This window comes from Xiphophorus hellerii, chromosome 22 (genome assembly GCF_003331165.1).
Source record: "Xiphophorus hellerii strain 12219 chromosome 22, Xiphophorus_hellerii-4.1, whole genome shotgun sequence".
Taxonomy (NCBI): Eukaryota; Metazoa; Chordata; class Actinopteri; order Cyprinodontiformes; family Poeciliidae; genus Xiphophorus; species Xiphophorus hellerii.
The window spans coordinates 2,432,363-2,443,608 of record NC_045693.1 but is presented as its reverse complement, the minus strand read 5'-3'; the positions used below and the strand labels follow the sequence as shown (position 1 = coordinate 2,443,608).

Below are 11,246 nucleotides of genomic sequence, written 5' to 3'. Positions count from 1 at the left end.
TTTTAAGGTTAGTCTTTTTTAACAAGACTTTTTACGGTATGAAATGAAGAGGTCTGTCAGAGGAAATTTCATACTGGCCACTCATAATTAATAATTTATAACAATTGTCTATAGTATACCTTAGTATACTAAGGTGCATTAAGACCAGCCCTGTTTAGTCTGCTTCAATCCAACTCTAGTTAGTTTGTCTAGAAAGTGAAGTTTGTTTGGGGAGGTGGTGAATGTACAATCAAACTCTGATGTGGACCAGAAAAGCAAACTCTGTGCCACCTAAAAACTTGGGTCTAGATTTGGTTGGACTTGGATGCATATGTGAATGTCAAGCAAACCGGAGACCACTCCAGAAGCAAGAAGCAGACAGCAGCCACGGCATTCTGGATGAATACAACTAAAGCAAGTGCAAGTGTCTATTTCTTGCATACATTTTTAGCAAAAGCTAAGCCCCTTTGTTGAAGGGTGTTTGTTTGGCACAATGTGACAGACGAAAGAGAAATCCTCCAACTGCTGAAATCGGATTTCACTATTTTTATCTACACTTTGTGAAGAAGAAATTGAAGGAACAGTCTAGATCATTTGACACAATGGATGGTCACCAACTGAACCAAGTCTATCGGACTACCAGGTGTGAAAACACTCTTAATCTATTCTGAGAAAAGATACTTTTGTGAGCCAGTAAATTTACTGCCAGTAAATTTACTGGCTCACAAAAGTGTCCAGGAGGACATTGCCCAAAGTTATGTTGATTGATCATTAATATCAGAACCAAAATAAAAAACAAATGATTTTAACATGCTCATGATTATTCAATTTAATAACCAGATATATGGTTTACAGCAATCAGATATTGCATTATGCATTATCAATGTACAGTATATGGTACCAAGATACCAAATCCTTTCCATCCTGTAATTTGCAGTGCCAATTTTTATGAGCCCAGCTTACCTGTGTTACTATTGAAACAATGAGGGTGAGGAGCAGGATCCAGGTAAGAGGGTGGCTGAGCACAGAGGTGTCATAAACCACTGAGCAGAGGGGGAAAAAAAATAAGGGTTCACAGCAGTGGTTCTGTGTAATTCAGCTAAAGGAAAACTTTAGCTGAACTGAAAATGTTTTTAACCTTCAGAATGTTGAGTAAGAAGAAGCATGCTGCCATCTGCGACATCTCACCGGTGTTGATGGCTATGGCGAGGCCCTTCACCGACGATATAGTGAAGGCTCCCAGCAATGAGCAGATGCCGATGTAGATCAGGATGTTGGAACGACCGGACCGTGGACAGAAATACAAAACCAGAACTGCACACAGAACCAATACCGCCACAACATAGACCAGGAAACCTGGTACAGGCAAGCAGAGTGGCAAACACAGATAAACAAAAACTCAAAGAATTTCTTGTTTTGTTCAATTGAAGCTTGCATATAAACCAACTTTGAGTTAGTTACAAAAAAATAATAATAATAATAATAATAATAATAATAATAATAATAATAATAATAAAGAAACACGGTGTCAAACTCATTTTGTTTTGGGTAACATCATGAACATAATCACAGAGTCATTATGTGGTAGACTGTTTTTGATAAATCGACCTATTAAACTTAAAATAGTATATCTTTCTCTGTTTTCAAAGAATAATTCATAAAATGTAATCATTTTTAACATTTATGCTAATTGGCTGTATATGAATAAAAACAGATTTGATTGATAAAATTATATTTAAGAATGCAATGTTATATTTTGGATATCATGTAGCATATCATAGCATGTCTGGATAAATTGTTGGACTCTCCTCTCACCTGGCTCCAGCAGCTTATTGGTCATATCCTGTATTGATGTCACTTCTCTTTCTTGTGGGGCATGAATGACCAACAGAATGCTCCCAAGTACACACAGCAGACAGCCAAACTTTCCCACCACATTCAACTGCTCCCCCAACAGGTGGGAGGAGAGAACCGCACTTAAAAACACAGACCAGTATGACATCACAAAACACATCAACATGTTCTCAGAAGACGGCGACGGTGTGGAAATATGCAGCTACCTGATGAGGACACTGAGCGCTCCCAGGGGAGTCACCAGTGTGGCTGGAGCGAACATGTAGGCAGCAAAATTACACACCTCTCCGGCTCCCACTACAGAGACATCATACACACAAACACGCTCACAGGACAGATGATCACCAGTCAACTTTTAGATTACAGAAACAACCAAAATTCTAGGTTTTTTTCCCCTTTTGTATTTGTAGGTCATCCCCTCATTAGCTCTTGAGAATGCCAACAAGCTGCTCAGAAATGTAATTGAAATTAAATTAAAGATATTGATAAGGACAACTAGAATTTGAATTTTTGACATATCATTTACTAATGAATAATAATGAAAATGTAATAAATAGGTATACAAATTTAAGACCCAACTAAAGGCAACCTGCTACAGAAAATGTGTGCATATTTACCATGTTTTGGTGGCTTTATGTTGAGATTATTGCACTTGAGTTTTAAAACCCTGAAGAACACTAAGTATTGTAATTTCTGGATTACATCTACTGCCTTTTTTTTCTTTTTAGACACACTTTAAACACTGCAGTGTGGTTAAATATACAGGTTTCACCAACGGATTTTGAAAGGTTGGACTCCTGCATGATGAAGGGCAGCAGAAGCTCAAGAGCAAATTTACCTAAAGACGAAGAGACACTGAGAGCGACAACAAAATTTGTGATAAGAAAATTTTGAGAGATTGTTCAATTCCGACTCTCAAGACAACAAGTTTTGTGGTGTTAGTGCAAGAGAAAGATGAAGATAACGATCAATGCCTTTTCCTGGTAGGCAGCAAGGAAAAGGAACTGTCCGGAAAAATATACACATTTCATTAAATGTTAGAACACATATTTGCGTAAATATCACGTAATTTTCTACTTCTTATGGAAAAGTGGGGCCTACATATGTACTTTTTTTTCCTTTGTTAGTGGATGTGGCTTATATTCAGGTGGGCTCAATATTCCGGAAATTATGGTAGTGTTAATGTTTTATTTTGATTTTGGAAATGCAGAAATTCTCTATTGCATCTATTAGAACCTTTTTGCATTTTGGTTTAGTTTAATCTCATGCATGATTCCATTTCTAAAGTTCTACTGATATAATTTAAGCCAGTTTCCAAACTGAATTTGTGACCCCTCTCCACTTGGCTAAGATGCATAGTAAACAACCATTCTTGGGGACTTTGTTTCAATCACACAGAGGTTACGACTGTAAAAGGTTCTACAGTGAAGTTCTTACTGGTCAACAGGCCTCCCCACCACAGCCAGTCTTTAAGGTAGCCATATCCTCCATCACCTGCAGAAACGCAAACAGAGGCACATTTTGTGTTGGTAATGCCATCCTGATTCATAACATACACTGCATCGAAGTAGTATTTTATTCCTGGCTATTTTCAGATTTTGTCACATGATAGCCACAAATTTCAATTTTACTTAATGGGATTTAATGTGACAGTCCAAACATGGTCTATAAGTGAAGTGGGACAAAAATTAAACTTACTTTTTTCAAATAAAGAAAAACTAAAAGTGTGCACTTTACTTTCAACATGATATTTTATAGACTGTACAGTCATGAGTAACATGTAAAAGCTTTCACTGGCTTTTTGTGCAGACTATTCTACATTTTTACCATAGAGAAACATATCACATGGTTAATTAGTCAGAGTATCTGCTCCAGCAGCCAACCTATTTATTTATTGTGCTGGCCAGCATCAGACAGAGTTCATAGTTTAATGAATTTAATGTATTGTTTTAAAACTACAATACATTAATAAGAATGATTATTACTATTGAGTTTACACATCATGACTATTTGCAGCAGTAAATATTTATATTAATAGTCAAGCATTAAGCCAGCCAACTGACGAAGTATGCAGTAATAGGAGACAGTACTGCATTGCTCCATACATACAGAGAAAACATCAGCCATTCCAATGCTTTCTGTAGACCTAAGATGAAAGTTTAGGTCTACATGTTACCTAACTAAAATGTCCGAACAACAGAATGGAGAAAAAAAATGGCCAGTTCTGAAAATTCCATTTTAAATCTTTGATACATCTTTGATACTAATAACCATCCCATAACAAGTCTGCAAGTTTAACTGAAGACGAGTGCAACAGTTCCATTTATGCATGTGTGAGATGGACAAAATGTTGTATTTGGATCAAACTGGATCATACAGCAAAAAGTGAAACAATGTCATAGGGTTAGTGGCTAATGCTACGGCTAAGACGTGAATGTAATACAACTTGAAGTTGAAGTTAAGGATGTACTTGTTACAATTAAAGGTGGTACTGGGCACAAATTAAGTTACTATCATGAATAGAAATAATTGCAAAGTTATTTTAAGGATCATTGAATTATCCAATGAATGGTGACACAAAAAGAAAAAAAAAACCCTTCTTGGTAACAACTGATGGGAGAAGTGATTGAGCAGAACAAAACAGGTCTTCCAAATCGCTCTTACTTCCATGTTGGAAAACAATTTGGGCTGAAATTTCAGGTCTGTATAAGTAGTCACTTTTGTCACTTATTTTAACCTGTTTCTGAATAAATCACCTTTTCTTAGTCATTTTTTATTCTTTCTATTCTGAACTTCTCACCTCATTGTCTCTTCAGATTAAAGTAATATAGCTCATCTGTTGGAACCACATTTGTTGCTTCAATGGTGCAAGATCACCTAGGGCACCAAGTAAACGTGGATCAAATGTCAATATCTGCCTCTGCTCACCTGCTCTAGTGTCTCCATTGCAGGCCAATCGGATGAGAGCTTTCTTCTTGAGGATGACACTTCCACCAATCAGGAAGGACGAAAGCAGTGCAAGCGCTAATCCCAGCCACATGTTGTAGGAACTGTAAGTTCGCAAACCTGGAGACAACAGTTACGACTGTGTATTTAACAGGGTGTGTATTCTTTTATGAAAATAAAAACACCTGCAGAAAAAGGTTTTCAGAAGGAGTGTCCATGATAAGAGCAGTAAGCTCAGAGGAATTTAGCAAGAAATAGCTCCGTTTTGTGTAATTGTTTTGTTGTGATCACAAGTTTGTGGAAGGAATCTTACTGTAATTATGGTCTTTTAATGATTTGCTGTTTTTATTTCAAAATACAATGATTCCAAGAACAAGAAATCCATGCACAAGTTTGATTTATTGTGCATTTTTTCAGGTCTAAACATAAAAAACCAGAACCAACATGCTGAAATATACTCCTAATCACCCATTGATCACACACTTCTTGAGGCCATTATCATGCTTTTAATATAATTAGATAAGCTACGGGTGGGTATTAATCTACTCTTCATGACAGAATTAATAAAACCTTTTTTATTGGTCAGTTTCTTGGTATGAACCTGATTTTCAACAAAGGCATTTGGGATGTTTTGTGTTAGTCTGCTACTGTGATTCTGAAGTACTTTCCAGAATTAACAGTGACTCCTTTATTTAAATTAATCTGAACTTCTAGTTCCTTTCTGCCACCAGACATGATTTTTAAAAAGTTTATCTAAATGACCTGTTTTGCTTCATTGGCTTTCAGGAAAAGTTTTGAGGGAGCTCACAGAAAAATGTTTCCATTTCTGAATTTAAATTGAATACATTAAGTCTTGTTGTGTCAGAGAAATCTAGTTTCACACTGTGGTTTCCATTGTGATTAGTTACTGAAATATGGCAAACCTAATTTTCTTTTTGTAAAGCTATAAATTCAATGACTGTAGAATCAATGCACAAATCCATCACTAAAAGCAGAAGCTGAGAACATTGATTGTAAAGAAATAATCATCTGTTCTTACCACAATTTTTCCATGTTAATGCCTAGACATAGTATTCTGAACAAGCAGCTTTTTTTTTAGCAAACATGCAATTTATTGTAGTTATTTTTCCATGTGGGGGAAATGTACCGTACTCAACAAATATCTACTTGACAACTGTCAAGTCAATAGTCTTCACCGTGAGTCTGTGGACCATAACATCCATTCTTACTACAGAGTTTACCAAGTGACATTCACATTTTCAAAAAAACTTAACAATTTTTATCGTCTAAGTATAAGTATAATCACCAAGCCCAGCAAAAATAAGCATTTTTTGAGTTTAATTATTGGAGCAAAACAAAAGGTTTTCATATGCATCTTGATTTCTACAAAGCAGAATTAATGTCAGAACTCTTAAGACAGAATTATTTCAGGAAGAATGAAGTGAAATATTTATTTTGTGTCTAAGCCGCTAACCTTCCTCAAAGAAATTTTCAAATCAACTCACACTTTAATTACACATTACTATTACCTACAAGTTACACATTTAGATGTTCTGCATTGTATCTTTCCACTGTTCCAAACCTGATTTGACTTCACTCTCAAATCAGTTTCATCTGCTTCATCATGAAGTAGATGAAGTTTTCCTAACAAACTTCATCTTTCCTTTAAGTATTAGCTCCTGTCTTCAGGTTAATTCCACTGGATCATGTTAGGAAATCCTGGGTATATTGGGCCTGCTTCACAAAACTCTGAAAATCCTACTAATTTAGTTGAAAGATATTTCTGACAATGCAGTGCTTTCATTTGACGTGCAGTTGAGCTGCACTACAAACAAAGCTCAGGTTTAACAGTGCAGTCCTAATAACGCAGTACTCAGGTGACACAAGGATGCATCACATTTCCAGGACAAAACTGAGGAGGGAACAGAGACAAACATGACAGCAGAGCAAAAATAAGGCAAGTTTACACAAGAAGAGAAGCTGTGATGTCTCAGCTGATAGAAGCATGCCGGTCAAGGACTACCTGGTTGTCGACTGTTGTTCAGGTGTGTGAGGATCAGAGTTTGATCTGTGGTGACCAAACACACAGCTGTCTGGGATCCACACCACAGTGTCAGCACAGACCCTGTAAAGACATGAAGCATTCACTGAAAATCTGAAGCTCTGTAGGAAATTTCTGATTTTACTAGAATTCAAGGTGATCTTTTGTTATGAATGCATCATATCTTTATTACTGCAGTTAAACCATCATAACGGCCATGACCAGAAAACCAATGCACAAATTTCCTGTAAATCAATTGTCCAGCAGAGAGGAAAAAAAACTATCACTGACTGTAGACCAAAGCTTTGCCAAAAATTAATGAAAAGCATCTCTTTTAACTTAACTGTCCTTCCTCAGACATCTGACTCCAATTTATTATTTATATCCAGGATTTTGTTCTTTATCATCCATATCCCATGACTATATAAAAGGATTTGAACATAGATGGATTAGTAAGAAAATAACCTTTAGGGTTTTGTCTGTATCCTCCATGTCAAACCAGATCAGAACTCATAATATTGAAGACAGACCTCAGTCAATCCAACACTGGAACTGGCCTTTAACCGTGAAATGTAATTGTTTCCAGTTGTTATAAACTTGAATTTTACATGTTAAGCAGGGGTCACCTAGCTTTTTGAGACTGGGAGCTACTTCACGGGTACAGAGTAACACGAAGGGCTACTTGTTTGATACAGACATAAATTTTCTTGGCTCAGCCAAGACAATAGTATATATACGTATATATATGATTACATGCTGCCTGATCATATTAATGTTAGGGACTACTGACAATAGTTATCAGTAATAATTTACCATGGCAGCTATGGTTAATTGCTATTATGTGATCAGAAGTTCTTAGTTCAGAGTTTTAAGTTTGATTCCCTTTTGGACCTTTTCTGTGTGATTCTAAATTGCCCACAGGTGACTGAGAGCATGAATTGTTGCAGCTGCAGCTGTACAGCTGTACGCACTGTGAGATTTTCCTTAAAATAAAAAAAGAAAAGTTATTGTATTTTTTATTATCCTACCCTCTTTACTATTAACAAAATTGTAGAGAGAAGAAAAAGTTATTTTGTGCCAAAACATCTTGTATGTAGCGCACATCAGTGTGAGTCTGTGGGGGTGGGCACGCCAAAGCCTAAATCTTATTGGTCAGTTTGCTTTTTCTGTGAGCTAAAAATAAGTGAAGTTTGAATCTCCCATAGTTCTAAGATCCCGCCTGAGCTTTTCTGGCAGGCGGTTCTGACCCCGCCAGAACCGCCTGAGCGGTTCTGGAGGGGTCGCCGTTTTATTAGCTTTTTTGTGGTTTCGCAAACTTAAAAGCTGACGGATCACCTGTTGGCTGACACCAGCAGATGTCGAAAAAAAAAAAAAGTCCGACAGATCGGAAGGTACATACAAAACTATCACTGCACCTGACCTGCAAGAGCACAACCACCTCTCCAAAGCGCATCATGTGTGTAGTCTATTTACTTCAGCGGAACCACTCCCCTAGCTACCTAGAGGTTATCCGCCAGCGCATTGATATGTAACTTGTGAGACAACAGTAAAGTCACGTTCATTTTCTTACCACCGAGTTGAATCCTTTATTTAAATATACTATGTTGGAGTAAAGACACAACAATGTGCGCGTCGCACAAAAGCAGCAAGATGTTTTGACACATAAGATCTTTTTTTTCTCCACAATTTTGTTAATTGTAAAGAGGGTTAGATAATAAAAATTTCAGAAATTATTCTTTTCTTTTTTTACTTCAAGGAAAATCTTAAGGTAGGCAGAGTGGGTGCAGCCGTACAACTGCAGGCGCTGCTGCGCTCCGATAATATCCTGCAGGCGTCCGTGCATAGTTCTGAACTTTAACCATAGAAAAGAGTTTTATGCATAAAGCAATTTATTTTAAACATTTTATATAATTTACTTAAAAAAATGTAAATATAAAGAAATGTTATTAACTCAATGTAAAAACATAAAATTAAATCATTTCTTTGGCAGTGCTCCCTAATGACAATGGCTATTGTTAGAACTTGCTCCGCGGGCGACTGACAATGTCCCTTCGGGCGACAGGGTGCCCACGGGCACCGCGTTGGTGACCCCTCTGTGTTAATGTAATATTTATCCAGTTGAACAGAGTCTCAATGCAGTAAGTGCTCACACTGGAAACAAATTACATTGCCTAAGATACTGAAGGTCACAGAGGGTAAAAACACAAAAGGAGAGGAAAGGAAGAAAAAAATGCAGACATCATAAATACTACCTAAGATTTTATCATGCTTCCGTAAAACTGAGTTATGAACACATATCCTGTTCTGCATGTACTGTTTGCACAAATACTCGTCTTGTAGTTGGCAGGGGGATGCAAAGAGACTTTTCCCCAGAGAACTGTGCATGTAAACAAAGCTAAATTAACGCAGGAGACATTGTCTTCAAATTACATTGGGCTTTGAGAAATTCATGATTGTATCACCGTAGCTTCCTACACTGTTGCAGGCACTGTTTGGTCTGTCTGACCAAAATGCAATATTTGGTTTGCGTGTGCAGAGTTGTGCCATACTGGTCTGACCACTCTGCATAAGGGCAACAAGAGGAGCTTGGCTAATATTTACACTGTAAACAACTCAGCACCAGGCGCCACCCAGATAGAGAATGCTCAAAAAGAAGTGGTGGAGAAACATGTTTGGATTTCAGGTGTGGGGAAGCAATTAAAATACCTTACAAATCAAAATGACTCAGAGCAAAAAACAGAGGTAGGTTATAGATTACTTGTATTTAGCAGGATTTAAGAAACAAATTCCAATTTAATATTTTAGTTGTTTTGTCGTTTTTGTTTTACTTGGTAAAGTCAGTAGGTCAAGAAAGGAGAAACTGAAAACACGGTAGATTGGTTTGAAAACTAAACATCCTCTTTTTAATTATTATGTTGAAGTTCAACAAACAGTTTCTTTCAGATCATTTGAGGACATAAACATAACAGTAATAAAAACATGTTCACATATTTGGACTTTACTAACAGTTTCATTTAAAGTGTGAAGCAAAGGTAAGAATTGAAATAAGACAAAAATGAAAAGTATTCTCCATTTTAAACTATGCATTTTATGCGATGCATTATGCATTTTAAGCAATGATCAAAAGTCTCTCCTTGGTTATCGAAAGTTGAGGATTTTTTAAAAATGCACTGTTTAGTTGAGAATGTATTTCAAGCCAACATATTTCGCTTTATGTGTCATTAAACGCTTAATTTATAACATGGATACAGGTATGTACATTTCGGACTACTTTCAAGCATACATGTACATCGTCTCAGAAAAACATGCTCTTTGTCCCACGTATCGCTTGTATGAAAACTAGTGATGCATGCCACGTTACATAATTTGACATTTAAAGAACGAACGTAAAATGATTTATAGGTCTGTCACGCTTCATGTACAATTTACAGAATAAAGACACCGTTTCAGCTCTGGATTACGAAACAAGGAGGACAATAGATCCACCTGAACACAGAAAATAAAGCTTGGCTCATTGAACCTTCAGATGCTGCACGCGAACGTTTCATCTCGTCAATGGGTCACTTAGCTCCTCAAAGAGGATCCACCTGACGAGTGCAGACAAGTGTGTGAAATCCTTTACAAAGGCTTTAAAATAAACTTCTCTTTACCATTTGTGCACGTATCGTTCAGGTGAAACTCTCGCATCGTGCTGTTGTCCAGGTGAAAATGATCAGAAGAAACAGAGCAGAACGGGAAGTCCGTCTTCACCTTTGTCCAACAGAATTAAATCACCTTTTTAAAATAGTCTATATAAAATCCATATAAAAATATATTTAGGAAGCGGTCAGCACTTCAGTACATGGAACAAACGCCACTTCATGGCCGAAAGTCCCCTGCTATTTTCTCCGGAATCAGCCGCGGCCCAAAGGGAATTCAGCTGACCACGCCCCGAGCGGTGAGATCCTGTGCCAGGGCCGGCCCAAAGTTGCTTAAGGTCGTGAGAAGAATTTCATTTGGGGGGCCTACGTTTTTTTTATTTATCTGTTTGTTTTACAATTAACTAGTGAACCAACGGTTAATTACAGGTGTCTGTTTCAGAATAAGCTTTGAGTAACAATTGCAACAGTTACTTCACATTATTCGTTAAATCACTTAAGAAAATGTGCTAATTTTAAACATCCTTTCCATCTTTTAATATTTTGCTTCCTTACAAATGCCACAAAAAGACTAGCTGAGATGAAAATAATTAGATAGGATCCTAGCCAACATTTATACATTGGGCCCACAAAGGTGGGAAATAGGTTGAAAACAGGAGTTTTGTGGGATTTTACCCATGTACTCACTATTACCGTATTTTCCGCACTATAAGGCGCACCTAAAAACCTTCAATTTTCTCACAAGCTGAGAGTGCACCTTATATATGGACCAATATTGAGCCACAACA

General features: G+C 37.0%; 1 protein-coding gene across 2 annotated transcripts; it reads right to left on the bottom strand.

Annotated features, from left to right (window-relative positions):
- Nucleotides 1-710: 710 nt before the first annotated feature.
- Nucleotides 711-10,787, bottom strand: LOC116713815 (magnesium transporter NIPA4-like). 2 transcript variants are annotated; one of them, XM_032554088.1, is made up of 9 exons: nt 10,662-10,787; nt 10,471-10,570; nt 6,803-6,904; nt 4,762-4,899; nt 3,271-3,327; nt 2,040-2,130; nt 1,795-1,955; nt 1,168-1,335; nt 711-1,022 (listed from the first exon to the last, which is right to left on the bottom strand). In XM_032554088.1, exons 1-9 carry the CDS (start codon nt 10,680-10,682, stop codon nt 850-852), a joined length of 1,011 nt encoding a protein of 336 aa, XP_032409979.1. In that variant the 5' UTR covers nt 10,683-10,787; the 3' UTR covers nt 711-849. The 2 variants fall into 2 exon arrangements, with proteins under 2 accessions (XP_032409979.1, XP_032409980.1); XM_032554089.1 differs by having other exon boundaries at nt 840-1,022; nt 1,118-1,335.
- Between the last annotated feature and the right edge of the window lie 459 nt (nt 10,788-11,246).

Excerpts from the sequence above, each read along its gene's own strand:
- LOC116713815 (XM_032554088.1), bottom strand. The coding sequence starts at position 10,682 with ATGAAGTGGCGTTTGTTCCAT. Across the intron at positions 6,905-10,470 it reads GAACGATACGTGCACAAATG|GGTCTGTGCTGACACTGTGG; the intron begins GTAAAGAGAAGT and ends ATGTCTTTACAG. Across the intron at positions 1,023-1,167 it reads CGCCATAGCCATCAACACCG|TGGTTTATGACACCTCTGTG; the intron begins GTGAGATGTCGC and ends CCCTCTGCTCAG.